Source organism: Hypanus sabinus, chromosome 12, assembly GCF_030144855.1.
Source record: "Hypanus sabinus isolate sHypSab1 chromosome 12, sHypSab1.hap1, whole genome shotgun sequence".
Taxonomy (NCBI): Eukaryota; Metazoa; Chordata; class Chondrichthyes; order Myliobatiformes; family Dasyatidae; genus Hypanus; species Hypanus sabinus.
In genome coordinates, this window is record NC_082717.1 from 1,428,049 (window position 1) to 1,444,411 (window position 16,363).

Consider the following 16,363-nt stretch of genomic DNA (forward strand, 5'->3'; position numbering starts at 1 on the left):
GACCGGACCCGCTCGTCTCTCTCTATCCCACTCTCAGTCCTGGCAACCCCAACCGGACCCTCTCGTGCTCTCTATCCCACTCTCTCCGGGACACTCCGACCGGACCCGCTCGTCTCTCTCTATCCCACTCTCTCCGGGACACTCCGACCGGACCCGCTCGTGTCCCTCTATCCCACTCTCTCCGGGACAGTCCGACTTGAACCTCTGGTGTCTCTCTATTCCACTCTCTCCCGGACTCTCCGACCGGACCCTCTCATGTCCCTCTATCCCACTCTCTCCGGGACAGTCCGACTTGAACCTCTCGTGTCTCTCTATTCCACTCTCTCCCGGACTCTCCGACCGGACCCTCTCATGTCCCTCTATCCCACTCTCTCCCGTACACTCTGACCGGACCTGCTCGTGTCTCTCTATCCCACTCTCAGTCCCGGCCTCTCCTACCTGACCCTCTCGTGCTCTCTATCCCACTCTCAGTCCTGGCAACCCCAACCGGACCCTCTCGTGCTCTCTATCCCACTCTCTCCGGGACACTCCGACCGGACCCGCTCGTCTCTCTCTATCCCACTCTCTCCGGGACAGTCTGATCGGACCCGCTCGTCTCTGTCTATCCCACTCTCTCCGGGACACTCCGACCGGACACTCTCGTGTCTCTCTATCCTATTCTCTCCGGGACACTCCGTCTGGACCCTGTCGTGTCTCTCTATCCCACTCTCTAACAGATACTCCGACCGGACCCTCTCGTGTCTCTCTATCCCACTCTCTCCCGGACACTCAGACCTGACCCTCTTGTGTCTCTCTATCCCACTCTGTGTCCTGGCCACTCCGACCTGACCCTCTCATGTCTCTCTATCCCACTCACTCCCAGACACTCCGACAGGACCCTCTCGTTTCTCTCTATCCCACTCTCTCCGGGACACTCCGACTGGACCCTCTCGTGTCTCTCTATCCAACTCTCTCCCAGACACTCAGACCTGACCCTCTCGTGTCTCTCTATCCCACTCTCTCCCGGACACTCAGACCTGACCCTCTCATGTCTGTCTATCCCACTCTCTCCCGGACACTCAGACCTGACCCTCTCGTGTCTCTCTATCCCACTCTCTGTCCTGGCCACTCCGATCGGACCCTCTCGTGTCTGTCTATCCCACTCTCTCCGGGACACTCCGACCGGACCCGCTCGTCTCTCTCTATCCCACTCTCTCCGGGACAGTCCGACTTGAACTCTCGTGCTCTCTATCCCACTCTCTCCGGGACACTCCAACCGGAACCGCTCGTCTCTGTCTATCCCACTCTCCCCGGGACACTCCGACCGGACACTCTCGTGTCTCTCTATCCCACTCTCTCCAGGACACTCAGACCTGACCCTCTCGCGTCTCTCTATTCCACTCTCTCCCGGACACTCAGACCTGACCCTCTTGTGTCTCTCTATCCCACTCTCTCCCGGACACTCCAACTTGACCCTCTCGTGCTCTCTATCCCACTCTCAGTCCTGGCAACCCCAACCGGACCCTCTCGTGCTCTCTATCCCACTCTCTCCGGGACACTCCGACCGGACCCGCTCGTCTCTCTCTATCCCACTCTCTCCGGGACACTCCGACCGGACCCGCTCGTCTCTCTCTATCCCACTCTCTCCGGGACACTCCGACCGGACCCTCTCGTGCTCTCTATCCCACTCTCTCCGGGACACTCCGACCGGACACTCTCGTGTCTCTCTATCCTACTCTCTCCGGGACACTCCGACCGGACCCGCTCGTCTCTCCCTATCCCACTCTCTCCCGGACACTCCGACCGGACCCGCTCGTCTCTCTCTATCCCACTCTCTCTGGGACAGTCCGACTTGAACCTCTCGTGCTCTCTATCCCACTCTCTCCGGGACACTCTGACCGGACCCGCTCGTCTCTCTCTATCCCACTCTCTCCGGGACACTCTGACCGGACCCGCTCGTCTCTCTCTATCCCACTCTCTCCGGGACAGTGCGACTTGAACCTCTCGTGCTCTCTATCCCACTCTCTCCGGGACACTCCGACCGGAACCGCTCGTCTCTCTCTATCCCACTCTCTCCGGGACACTCTGACCGGACCCGCTCGTCTCTCTCTATCCCACTCTCTCCGGGACAGTGCGACTTGAACCTCTCGTGCTCTCTATCCCACTCTCTCCGGGACACTCCGACCGGAACTGCTCGTCTCTCTCTATCCCACTCTCTCCTGACACTCTGACCGTACCCGCTCGTCTCTCTCTATCCCAGTCACTCCCGTATACTCCAAACCGACACTCTTGTGTCTCTCTATCCCACTCTCTACCGTACATTCCGACCGGGCCCTCTCATGTCTCTCTATTCCACTTTCTCCCGGACACTCAGACTTGACCCTCTCGTGTCTCTCTATTCCACTTTCTCCCGGACACTCCGACCGGACCCGCTCGTCTCTCTCCATCCCACTCTCTCCGGGACACTCCGACCGGAACCGCTCGTCTCTCTCTATCCCACTCTCTCCGGGACACTCTGATCGGACCCGCTTGTCTCTGTCTATCCCACTCTCTCCGGGACACTCCGACCGGACCCTCTCATGTCCCTCTATCCCACTCTCTCCCGTACACTCCGACCGGACCTCTTGTGTCTCTCTATCCCACTCTCTCCGGGACAGTCCGACTTGAACCTCTGGTGCTCTCTATCCCACTCTCTGTCCCGGCCACTCCGACCGGACCCGCTCGTCTCTCTCTATCCCACTCTCTCCGGGACAGTCCGACCGGACCCTCTCATGTCCCTCTATCCCACTCTCTCCTGTACACTCCGACCGGACCTCTCGTGTCTCTCTATCCCACTCTCTCCCGGACACTCAGACCTGACCCTCTCATGTCTGTCTATCCCACTCTCTCCCGGACACTCAGACCTGACCCTCTCGTGTCTCTCTATCCCACTCTCTGTCCTGGCCACTCCGATCGGACCCTCTCGTGTCTGTCTATCCCACTCTCTCCGGGACACTCCGACCGGACCCGCTCGTCTCTCTCTATCCCACTCTCTCCGGGACAGTCCGACTTGAACTCTCGTGCTCTCTATCCCACTCTCTCCGGGACACTCCAACCGGAACCGCTCGTCTCTGTCTATCCCACTCTCCCCGGGACACTCCGACCGGACACTCTCGTGTCTCTCTATCCCACTCTCTCCAGGACACTCAGACCTGACCCTCTCGCGTCTCTCTATTCCACTCTCTCCCGGACACTCAGACCTGACCCTCTTGTGTCTCTCTATCCCACTCTCTCCCGGACACTCCAACTTGACCCTCTCGTGCTCTCTATCCCACTCTCAGTCCTGGCAACCCCAACCGGACCCTCTCGTGCTCTCTATCCCACTCTCTCCGGGACACTCCGACCGGACCCGCTCGTCTCTCTCTATCCCACTCTCTCCGGGACACTCCGACCGGACCCGCTCGTCTCTCTCTATCCCACTCTCTCCGGGACACTCCGACCGGACCCTCTCGTGCTCTCTATCCCACTCTCTCCGGGACACTCCGACCGGACACTCTCGTGTCTCTCTATCCTACTCTCTCCGGGACACTCCGACCGGACCCGCTCGTCTCTCTCTATCCCACTCTCTCCGGGACAGTCCGACTTGAACTCTCGTGCTCTCTATCCCACTCTCTCCGGGACACTCCAACCGGAACCGCTCGTCTCTGTCTATCCCACTCTCCCCGGGACACTCCGACCGGACACTCTCGTGTCTCTCTATCCCACTCTCTCCAGGACACTCAGACCTGACCCTCTCGCGTCTCTCTATTCCACTCTCTCCCGGACACTCAGACCTGACCCTCTTGTGTCTCTCTATCCCACTCTCAGTCCTGGCAACCCCAACCGGACCCTCTCGTGCTCTCTATCCCACTCTCTCCGGGACACTCCGACCGGACCCGCTCGTCTCTCTCTATCCCACTCTCTCCGGGACACTCCGACCGGACCCGCTCGTCTCTCTCTATCCCACTCTCTCCGGGACACTCCGACCGGACCCTCTCGTGCTCTCTATCCCACTCTCTCCGGGACACTCCGACCGGACACTCTCGTGTCTCTCTATCCTACTCTCTCCGGGACACTCCGACCGGACCCGCTCGTCTCTCCCTATCCCACTCTCTCCCGGACACTCCGACCGGACCCGCTCGTCTCTCTCTATCCCACTCTCTCTGGGACAGTCCGACTTGAACCTCTCGTGTCTCTCTATCCGACTCTCTCCTGGACACTCCGACCGGACCCTCTCATGTCTCTATCCCACTCTCTCCGGGACAGTCCGACTTGAACCTCTCGTGCTCTCTATCCCACTCTCTCCGGGACACTCTGACCGGACCCGCTCGTCTCTCTCTATCCCACTCTCTCCGGGACACTCTGACCGGACCCGCTCGTCTCTCTCTATCCCACTCTCTCCGGGACAGTGCGACTTGAACCTCTCGTGCTCTCTATCCCACTCTCTCCGGGACACTCCGACCGGAACCGCTCGTCTCTCTCTATCCCACTCTCTCCGGGACACTCTGACCGGACCCGCTCGTCTCTCTCTATCCCACTCTCTCCGGGACAGTGCGACTTGAACCTCTCGTGCTCTCTATCCCACTCTCTCCGGGACACTCCGACCGGAACTGCTCGTCTCTCTCTATCCCACTCTCTCCTGACACTCTGACCGTACCCGCTCGTCTCTCTCTATCCCAGTCACTCCCGTATACTCCAAACCGACACTCTTGTGTCTCTCTATCCCACTCTCTACCGTACATTCCGACCGGGCCCTCTCATGTCTCTCTATTCCACTTTCTCCCGGACACTCAGACTTGACCCTCTCGTGTCTCTCTATTCCACTTTCTCCCGGACACTCCGACCGGACCCGCTCGTCTCTCTCCATCCCACTCTCTCCGGGACACTCCGACCGGAACCGCTCGTCTCTCTCTATCCCACTCTCTCCGGGACACTCTGATCGGACCCGCTTGTCTCTGTCTATCCCACTCTCTCCGGGACACTCCGACCGGACCCTCTCATGTCCCTCTATCCCACTCTCTCCCGTACACTCCGACCGGACCTCTTGTGTCTCTCTATCCCACTCTCTCCGGGACAGTCCGACTTGAACCTCTGGTGCTCTCTATCCCACTCTCTGTCCCGGCCACTCCGACCGGACCCGCTCGTCTCTCTCTATCCCACTCTCTCCGGGACAGTCCGACCGGACCCTCTCATGTCCCTCTATCCCACTCTCTCCTGTACACTCCGACCGGACCTCTCGTGTCTCTCTATCCCACTCTCTCCGGGACACTCCGACCGGACCTCTCGTGTCTCTCTATCCCACTCTCTCCGGGACACTCCGACCGGACCCGCTCGTCTCTCTCTATCCCACTCTCTCCGGGACACTCCGACCGGAACCGCTCGTCTCTCTCTATCCCACTCTCTCCGGGACACTCCGACCGGACCCTCTCATGTCCCTCTATCCCACTCTCTCCTATACACTCCGACCGGACCTCTCGTGTCTCTCTATCCCACTCTCTCCGGGACACTCCGACCGGACCCGCTCGTCTCTCTCTATCCCACTCTCTCCAGGACACTCCGACTTGAACCTCTCGTCTCTCTCTATCCCACTCTCTCCGGGACAGTCCGACTTGAACCTCTGGTGTCTCTCTATTCCACTCTCTCCCGGACTCTCCGACCGGACCCTCTCATGTCCCTCTATCCCACTCTCTCCGGGACAGTCCGACTTGAACCTCTCGTGTCTCTCTATTCCACTCTCTCCCGGACTCTCCGACCGGACCCTCTCATGTCCCTCTATCCCACTCTCTCCCGTACACTCTGACCGGACCTGCTCGTGTCTCTCTATCCCACTCTCAGTCCCGGCCTCTCCTACCTGACCCTCTCGTGCTCTCTATCCCACTCTCAGTCCTGGCAACCCCAACCGGACCCTCTCGTGCTCTCTATCCCACTCTCTCCGGGACACTCCGACCGGACCCGCTCGTCTCTCTCTATCCCACTCTCAGTCCTGGCAACCCCAACCGGACCCTCTCGTGCTCTCTATCCCACTCTCTCCGGGACACTCCGACCGGAACCGCTCGTCTCTCTCTATCCCACTCTCTCCGGGACAGTCCGACTTGACCCTCTCGTGCTCTCCATCCCACTCTCTCCGGGACACTCCAACCGGAACCGCTCGTCTCTCTCTATCCCACTCTCTCCGGGACAGTCTGATCGGACCCGCTCGTCTCTGTCTATCCCACTCTCTCCGGGACACTCCGACCGGACACTCTCGTGTCTCTCTATCCTATTCTCTCCGGGACACTCCGTCTGGACCCTGTCGTGTCTCTCTATCCCACTCTCTAACAGATACTCCGACCGGACCCTCTCGTGTCTCTCTATCCCACTCTCTCCCGGACACTCAGACCTGACCCTCTTGTGTCTCTCTATCCCACTCTGTGTCCTGGCCACTCCGACCTGACCCTCTCGTGTCTCTCTATCCCACTCTCTCCCGGACACTCCGACCAGACCCTCTCGTGTCCCTCTATCCAACTCTCTCCCAGACACTCAGACCTGACCCTCTCGTGTCTCTCTATCCCACTCTCTCCCGGACACTCAGACCTGACCCTCTCGTGTCTGTCTATCCCACTCTCTCCCGGACACTCAGACCTGACCCTCTCGTGTCTCTCTATCCCACTCTCTGTCCTGGCCACTCCGATCGGACCCTCTCGTGTCTGTCTATCCCACTCTCTCCGGGACACTCCAACCGGACCCGCTCGTCTCCCTCTATCCCACTCTCTCCGGGACAGTCCGACTTGAACCTCTCGTGCTCTCTATCCCACTCTCTCCGGGACACTCCACCCGGAACCGCTCGTCTCTGTCTATCCCACTCTCCCCGGGACACTCCGACCGGACACTCTCGTGTCTCTCTATCCATCTCTCTCCCGGACACTCAGACCTGACCCTCTCGTGTCTCTCTATCCCACTCTCTGTCCTGGCCACTCCGACCAGACCCTCTCGTGTCTGTCTATCCCAGTCTCTCCCGGACACTCAGACCTGACCCTCTCGTGTCTCTCTATTCCACTCTCTCCCGGACACTCCAACCGGACCCTCTCATGTCCCTCTATCCCACTCTCTCCCGTACACTCCGACCGGACCTCTCGTGTCTCTCTATCCCACTCTCTCCGGGACACTCCGGCCGGACCCGCTCGTCTCTCTCTATCCCACTCTCTCCGGGACACTCCGACCGGACCCTCTCGTGTCTCTCTATCCCACTCTCTCCAGGACACTCAGACCTGACCCTCTCGTGTCTCTCTATCCCACTCTCTCCCGGACACTCAGACCTGACCCTCTCGTGTCTCTCTATCCCACTCTCTGTCCTGGCCACTCCGACCGGACCCTCTCGTGTCTGTCTATCCCAGTCTCTCCCGGACACTCAGACCTGACCCTCTTGTGTCTCTCTATCCCACTCTCTGTCCTGGCCACTCCGACCGGACCCTCTCGTGTCTCTCTATCCCACTCTCTCCGGGACACTCCGACTGGATCCTGTCGTGTCTCTTTATCCCACTCTCTAACAGACACTCCGACCGGACCCTCTCGTGTCTCTCTTTCCTACTCTCTAACGGACACTCCGACTGGACCCTCTCGTGCTCTCTATCCCACTCTCTCCGGGACACTCAGACCTGACCCTCTCGTGTCTCTCTATCCCACTCTGTCCCGGACAGTCTGACTGGACCCTCTCGTTTCTCTCTATCCCGCTCTCTCGCATACACTCCTACCGGACCCTCTCGTGTCTCTCTATCCCACTCTCTCCGGGACACTCAGACCTGACCCTCTCGTGTCTCTCTATCCCACTCTCTCCGGGACAGTCTGACCTGACCCTCTCGTTTCTCTCTATCCCGCTCTCTCGCATACACTCCTACCGGTCCCTCTCGTGTCTCTCTATCCCACTCTCTTCGGGACAGTCCTACCTGTCCCTCTCGTGTCCCTCTATCCCACTCTCTCCCTAACACTCTGACCGGACCCTCTCCTGTTCCTCCATCCGCATTCTCTCCTGGACACTCCAACCGGACCTTTTAATGTCTCTCTATCCCACTCTCAGTCCCGGCCACTCCTACCTGACCCTCTCGTGCTCTCTATCCCACTCAGTCCTGGCAAACCCAACCGGACCCTCTCGTGCTCTCTATCCCACTCTCTCTGGGACACTCCGACCGGAACCACTCGTCTCTCTCTATCCCACTCTCTCCGGGACAGTGCGACTTGAACCTCTCGTGCTCTCTATCCCACTCTCTCTGGGACACTCCGACCGGAACCACTCGTCTCTCTCTATCCCACTCTCTCCGGGACACCCTGACCGGAACCGCTCGTCTCTCTCTATCCCACTCTCTCCCGTACACTCCAACCGGACCCTCTCGTGTCTCTCTATCCTACTCTCTCCCGGACACTCCTACCGGACCCTCTGGTGCTCTCTATCCCACTCTCTGTCCCGGCCACTCCGACCGGACCCTCTGGTGCTCTCTATCCCACTCTCTGTCCCGGCCACTCCGACCGGACCCTCTGGTGCTCTCTATCCCACTCTCTGTCCCGGCCACTCCGACCAGACCCTCTCGTGTCTCTCTATCCCACTCTCTCCGGGACACTCCGACCGGACCCTCTCATGCTCTCCATCCCACTCTCTCCCTTACACTCCGACCGGACCCGCTCGTCTCTCTCTATCCCACTCTCTCCGGGACAGTCCGACTTGAACCTCTGGTGCTCTCTATCCCACTCTCTCCCGGACTCTCCGACCGGACCCTCTCGTGTCTCTCTATCCAACTCTATCCCCGACACTCAAACCTGACCCTCTCGTGTCTCTCTATTCCACTCTCTCCCGGACACTCCAACCGGACCCTCTCATGTCCCTCTATCCCACTCTCTCCCGTACACTCCGACCGGACCTCTCGTGTCTCTCTATCCCACTCTCTCCGGGACACTCCGACTGGACCTGCTCGTGCTCTCTATCCCACTCTCAGTCCTGGCAACCCCAACCGGACCCTCTCGTGCTCTCTATCCCACTCTCTCCGGGACACTCCAACCGGACCCGCTCGTCTCTCTCTATCCAACTCTCTCCGGGACAGTCCGACCTGACCCTCTCGTGCTCTCCATCCCACTCTCTCCGGGACACTCCAACCGGAACCGCTCGTCTCTGTCTATCCCACTCTCTCCGGGGCACTCCGACCGGACACTCTTGTGTCTCTCTATCCATCTCTCTCCCGGACACTCAGACCTGACCCTCTCGTGTCTGTCTATCCCACTCTCTGTCCTGGCCACTCCGACCGGACCCTCTCGTGTCTGTCTATCCCAGTCTCTCCCGGACACTCAGACCTGACCCTCTCGTGTCTCTCTATCCCACTCTCTGTCCTGGCCACTCCGACCGGACCCTCTCGTGTCTGTCTATCCCAGTCTCTCCCGGACACTCAGACCTGACCCTCTCGTGTCTCTCTATCCCACTCTCTGTCCTGGCCACTCCGACCGGACCCTCTCGTGTCTCTCTATCCCACTCTCTCCGGGACACTCCGACTGGACCCTGTCGTGTCTCTCTATCCCACTCTCTCCCGTTCACTCCCACCGGACCCGCTCGTGTCTCACTATCCTACTCACTCCCGTATACTCCAAACCGACCCTCTTGTGTCTCTCTATCCGTCTCTCTCCCGTACATTCCGACCGGGCCCTGTCGTGTCTCTCTATCCCACTCTCTATCCCAGCCACTCCTACCGGCCCCTCTCGTGTCTCTCTATCCCACTCTCTGTCCCGGCCACTCCTACCTGACCCTCTCATGTCGGTACATGTACATGGTGTTGAATTGTTGTGGTTCTCTTGACTCTTTGTCCTCCTTCATGTCGTTCAGCATTTCGTCGGCGATGTGTTTTGGCAGGATTGAGAGGAGGAGTCTCTCCTGGTGAAGGGAAGTGGGTGGTGAGTGGAGAGACTGTCAGTGCGTCCAGGTCAGTCCAATGTGAGTGGAAGACCAGTACCGTCACATTGAGAGTCCCTGCCACCTGACCACAGGGATTACCCTCCGTCACCATGGAGAGTATCCTGGAGCTCTGGGAGGGGATTTGGTGGGTGGGGGGAAGTCGGGGATGGTGTTTGGGTGGGTGGGGGAAGTCGGGGATGGTGCTTGGGTGGGTGGGGGGAGTCAGTGATGGGATTCGGTGGGTGGGGGAGTCGGTACTGGGGTTTCGGTGGGTGGGGGAGTCGGTGATGGTGTTTTGGTAGGTGAGGGAGTTAGTGATGGAATTAGGTGGGTGGGGGGAATCGTTGATGGGATTTCGCTGGGAAGGGGGAGTTGTTGATGGGGTTTCAGTGGGTGGGTGGGGGAGTTGGTAACGGGGTTTCGGTGGGAGGGGGAGTTGGTGATAGGAGAGAGTTGATATTGGACCACTGGAAAATGATGCCGCTGAGGCAGTAATGGGTGACAAAGAAATGGTAAATGAACTTAATGGGTACCTTGCATCAGTTCTCACTGTGGAAGATACTACTAGCAGTGTGCCAGAAGTCAGTGAGTGTCAGGGAGCTAGAGTGAGTGCCATTGCTATTGGAAAGGTAAAAGTGCTAGGCACACTCAAAGGTGGACAAGTCACCTGGACCAGATGGACTACATCCCAGAGTCCTGAGAGAGGTTGCTGAAGAGATAATGGACGCATTGGTCATGATCTTTCAAGAATCACTTTCAAGAGGACTGGAAGATTGCAAATATCACTCCACTCTTTAAGAGACTAAGGCAAAAGAAAGGAAATATATAGGCCAGTTAGTCGCATGTCAGTGGTTGGGAAAGTTTTGGAGACTATTATTAAGGATGAAGTTTCAGGGTGCTTGGAGATGAATGATAAAATAGGTCAAAGTCAGCATGGTTTCTGTAAACGGAATCTTGCCTGACAAATCCGTTCGAGTTCTTTGAGGAAGTAACAAGCAGGGTGAACAAAGGAGAGGCAGTGAATGTCATTTAATTGGATTTTCAGTTTGATAGAGTACCACACATGAGGCTGCTTCACAAGATAAAGTCCTATGACATTACAGAAAAGATACTGGCATGGATAGAGGAATGGCTGACAGGCAGGAGGCAGTGAATAAAAGGGGCCTTTTCTGGTTTGCTACTGGTGTTCCTCAAGGGTCAGTACTGGGACCGTGCTTTTCACAGTTGTCAATGATTTGGATAATGGAATTGATGTCCTTGTGGCAAGGTTTGCAGATGATAAGGAGATAAGTGGAGGGGTAGGTAGTGCTGAGGAAGCAACGTGATTGCAGCAGGACTTAGACAAATTGGAAGAATGGTTAAAAAAGTGACAGATAGAATACAGTGTTGGGGAATGTATGATAACGCACAGGAAAAATAGTGTGGACTGTTATCTAAATGGGGAGAAGGTTCAAACATCAGAGGTGCAGAGGGACTTCGGAGTCCTCGCGCAAGACTCCCAGAAGGCTAATTTACAAGTTGATATAGTAAAGAAGGCAAATGTAATGTGAAACCATAAGGCCATAAGAGATAGAAGCAGAATTAAGCCATCTGTCCCATCAAGTCTGTTCCACCATTCAATCATGGCTGATCATTTCATTTTATCTCCTCCTCAACCCCAGTTCCTGGCTTTCTACCCATAACATTTGATTCCATGTCCAATCAAGAACCTGTCAATCTCTGCCTTAATACACCCAAAGACCTGGCCTCCATGGCTGCATGTGGCAACAAATTCCACAAATTTATCACCCTTTGAGAGCGCTCCTCTATCCTCTTGTCCAAGTCTCCCTCACCATGGGAAACATCCTTTCCACATCTATTTTGTCTAGGCCTTTCAACGTTCGAAAGGTTTGAATGAGATCCCCCTTCATCTTCAAAATTCCAGCGTGTACAGACCCAGAGACATCAAATGTTCCTCGTATGATAAACTTTTCATTCCTGGAATCATTATTGTAAACCTCCTCTGGACCATCTTCAATGCCAGCACATCTTTTCTAAGATCAGAGGTCCAAAACTGTTCTTAATACTCAAGGTGAGGCCTCACCAGTGCCTTATAAAGCCTGAGCATCACATTCCTGCTCTTGTATTCTAGACCTCTTGAAATGAATACTAACATGGCATTTGCCTTCCTCACCATCGACTCGATCTTCAAGTTAACCTTCAGGGTGCTCCGCACAAGGATTCCTAAGTCTCTTTGCATCTCATGTATTTGGATTTTCTCCCCATTTAGAAAATAGTCCATACATTTATTCCTACTACCAAAGTGCATGATCATGCATTTTCCATTTGCCACTTTCTTGCCCATTCTCCTCATCTGTCTGTCCTTCAGTTTCATCCTACCTGTTTCCTTAACACTACCTGCCCCTCCACTAATCTTCGTATCATCTGCAAACTTGGCAACAAAGCCATCTATTCCATCATCTAAATCATTTATATACAGCATAAAAAGAAGTGGTCCCAACACCAAACCCTGTGGGACACCACTAGTCACTGGCAGCCAATCAGACAGGGATCCTTTTTTTCCTGCTCGTTGCCTCCTACCAATCAGCCAATGCTCAAACCATGTTAGTAACTTCCCTGTATTACCATGGGCTCTTAACTAGGTAAGGAGCCTCATGTGTGGCACCTTATCAAAGACCTTCTGAAATTCCAAATATACAACATCCACTGCATTCCCTTTATCTATCCTACTTGTAATCTCCTCAAAGAATTCCAACAGGTTCATCAGGCAGGATTTTTCCCTGAAGGAAACCATGCTGACTTTGTACTATATTGTCCTGTATCACCAAGTACTCCATCACCTCATCCTTAACAATTGACTCCAACATCTTCTCAATCACTGAGGTCAGGCTAACTGGTCTATAATTTCCTTTCTGCTGCCTTCCTCCTTTCTTAAAGAGTGGAGTTACATTTGCAATTTTCCAGTTTTCTGGAACCATGCCAGATTCCAATGAATTTTCTAATGCCACCACAATCTCTAATGCTATCTCTTTCAGAACCTTAGGGTGCAGTTCCTCTGGTTTGAGTGACTTATGTACCTTTAGATCTTTCAGCTTTTTGAGCATCTTCTCTCTTGTAACAGTAACTGCACCTACTTTTCTTCCCTCACACACTACAACATCAGGCACCCTGCCACTGTCTTCCACAGTGAAGACTGATGCGAAATGCTCATTTAGTTCATCAGCCATCTCCTTATCCCCTGTTATTATTTCTACTGCTTCATTTTCTGGCAGTCCTATATCCACTCTCATTTTTCTTTTTTTAACATACTGGAAAAATATTTTATTATTCACTTTGATATTATTTGCCAGCTTTCTTTCATATTCCATTTTTTCTCTCTCATGATTTTTTAGTTGCTCTCTGTAGGTTTTTAAAAACTTCACAATCCTCTATCTTCCCACATATTGTTGCTTTTATAGTAGCTTTGACTTGTCAGCCATGGTTGTATGATTTTACCATTTGAGTATTTCTTCAGTTTTGGAATACACATGTCCTGCACCTTCCTAATTTTCCCCAGAAACGCATTCCGTTGCTGCTCTGCTGACATCCCTGCCAGCAGCTCCTTCCAATTTACTTTGGCCAGCTCCTCTCTCGTACCACTGTAATTTCCCTGACTCCACTGAAATACTGCTACATCAGACTTTACTTTCTCCCTATCAAGTTTCAAGTTGAACTCAATCTTATTGTGATCACTGGCTCCTCATGGCTCTTTTACTTTAAGCTCCCTAATCACCTCCGGTTCATTGTATAACACCCAATCCTGTATAGCTGATCCCCTAGTAGGCTCTAAAAAGCCATCTCCTACGCATTCAACAAACTCAACTCTCTTGAGATCCATAACCATCCTGATTTTCCCAATCGACCTGCATGTCAAAATCTCCCATGACCACCATAACATTGCCCTTTTGATTTGCCTTTTCTATTTCCTGTTGTAACCTGTGGTCCACTTCCCAGCCACTGTTGGGAGGCCTGTATATAACTGCCATCAATGTCTTTTTACCCTTGCAGTTTCTTAACTCAATCCACAAGGATTCAATATCTTCCGATCTTGTCAAATCTTTCTACTGATTTGATGCTATTCTTTACCAGAACCACACCACCCCCCTGCCTACCTTCCTATCCCTCCGATATAATGTGTAACCTTGGACATTCAGCTCCCAACTACAACCATCCTTCAGCCCCGATTCAGTGATGGCCCCTACATCATACTTGGCAATCTGTAATAGCGCAACAAGATCATCCACATTTCTTATACTACGTACATTTAGATACAACACCCTGTGTACCGTATTTGCTGTCCTTTCTGATTCTGCATTCCTAATGATTTGATACTCAGTCTGTTGGCTGCAACTAAGTCCCATCACCTGCCTGCCCTTCCTGACAGTCTGACTGAACGCTGTCTTTACTTTTTTACCATGTTGGGGAATAGAATATAAAAGCAAGAAGATAATGCTGAGTCTTTATAAGACTCTAGTCAGTCTGCACTTGGGGTATTGTCAACAGTTTTTGACCTCATGTCACAGAAACACTGTGTTGTCATTGGAGAGAATCCAGAGGAGGTTGACAAGGATGATTTCAGGAATGAAGGTGTTAACATTTGAGGAGCATTTGACAGCTTTGGGCCTGTACTCATTGGAATTTAGAAAAATGCAAGGGGATCTCATTGAACCCTACTAATTACGGCAAGGACCAGATCGGGTGGATGTTGAGAGGATGTTTCCTATGATGGGGGTATCCAGAAATAGAGGGCATAGCTTTGAGATTGAAGGGTGACCCTTGAGAACAGAGGTAAGGAAGAAGTATTTTAGCCAGAGTGTAGTAAATCTGTGGAATGCTTTGCCACAGACTGTGGTGGAGGCCAAGCCTATTTAAGGCAGATCATTGATTGTTTCCTGATCAGTCAGGGCATCAAAGGATGTGGCAAGAAGGCAGGTGTATGAGGTTGAGTGGAATCCAGGATCAGCCATGATGGAATGGTAGAGCAGGCTTGATGGGCTGAATGGCCTAATTCTGCTCCTCTGTCTAATGGTCTTATAGACTCTATATCTACAGGACTGTAGTAAAGCAGTAAGGAATGTTCCCCCAGGGTTTCTCCCTCACTTTACAATGATGCCAACTTCTAGACAAACAGGAGGCAACAGAGGGAATATTTATGCTGGAACAATTTCACAAATTGATGTGGCAGAATTGACGCCTCTGGTGTGAAACGAATAAAAGAAGGGCCACAGAGGTTGACACTGTTACCATGGCATTTAAATAATGACAGGCCTGACCTCCCATCGGACCTCCCTCAGCCCTTCCATTGGACAGTGCTGATGAAGCTTCTCTAGATCCAAAGCCGAGCAGAAAGGTTAACTGGGACAGGTGAGGTGCTAATGACTTGGGGACAGGGTATATAGTTCCTTTACTCAAGGAGGGCAGGAGGAATGAAGCAGGCTGCTGCAGGATTCTGAGGTTTTCATCAGTGGTGGTGAAGTTCCTTACTGGAGTTATCAGCACTCCAGGGATTGGTCAGCTGGGTTGCTGAGACATCCTGTCTGATTAACCCATTGTATTTGATAGTTTAATGAGGGCAGTGAGGTTAGAGTCATGCAGCAATAAAGAATTATCCCTGCTCTTTCCAGTTGCCTGTGACGCATAATCCTCCAATCCTCTCCTCTCCATGTACCTATCCAAACGCCTCTTAAATGTTGCAATCAACCAGTCAGATGTTCCCACAACCAATGATCTCACTTTAAGGACTCTTTATCTTGTTATTTCATGCTCTCATTATTTACTGCTATTTATTTATATTTGCATTTGCACAGTTTGTTGTCTTCTAACCTCGTGCTTTTTCATTGATCACAAGATCACAAGACAAAGGAGCAGAAGAAGGCCATTCGGCCCATCGAGTCTGCTCCGCCACTCCACCATGAGCTAAATTATTCTCCCATCTAATTCCAATTTTCGGCTTTTCCCCATATCCCTTGATACCCTGACTAATTAGATACCTATCAATCTCCTCCTTAAACACCCTCAATGATTGGGCCTCCATAGCTGTATGTGGCAACGAATTCCATAAATCCACGACCCTCTGGCTAAAAGAATTTCTCCTCATCTCTGTTTTAAATGGGTACCCTCTAATTCTAAGACTGTGGCCTCTTGTCCTGGACTCACCCACCAAAGGAAACAGCCTTTCCACATCTACTCTGTCCAACCCTTTCAACATTCGAAATGTTTCTATGAGATCCCCTCTCATACTCCTATACTCTAATGAATACCGTCCAAGAGCTGACAAATGCTCCACGTATGTTAGTCCCTGCATTCCAGGAATCATCCTAGTAAATCTTCTCTGAACTCTCTCCAACATCAGTACATCTCTTCTAAAATAGGGGGCTCAAATCTGCACACAGTATTCCAATACAGTCTCACCAGTGCCCC

General features: G+C 53.4%; 1 protein-coding gene across 3 annotated transcripts in view; it reads right to left on the reverse strand.

The window, feature by feature from the left end:
* The window catches only part of adcy3a (adenylate cyclase 3a), a 247,262-nt gene that overhangs the window by 168,367 nt on the left and 62,532 nt on the right, over positions 1–16,363 (reverse strand). For all 3 annotated transcript variants that reach the window (XM_059985413.1, XM_059985414.1, XM_059985415.1), the window contains one exon: positions 9,753–9,883. In XM_059985413.1, the coding sequence (XP_059841396.1) occupies positions 9,753–9,883 (131 nt within the window). The remainder of the gene's footprint in view (positions 1–9,752; positions 9,884–16,363) is intronic.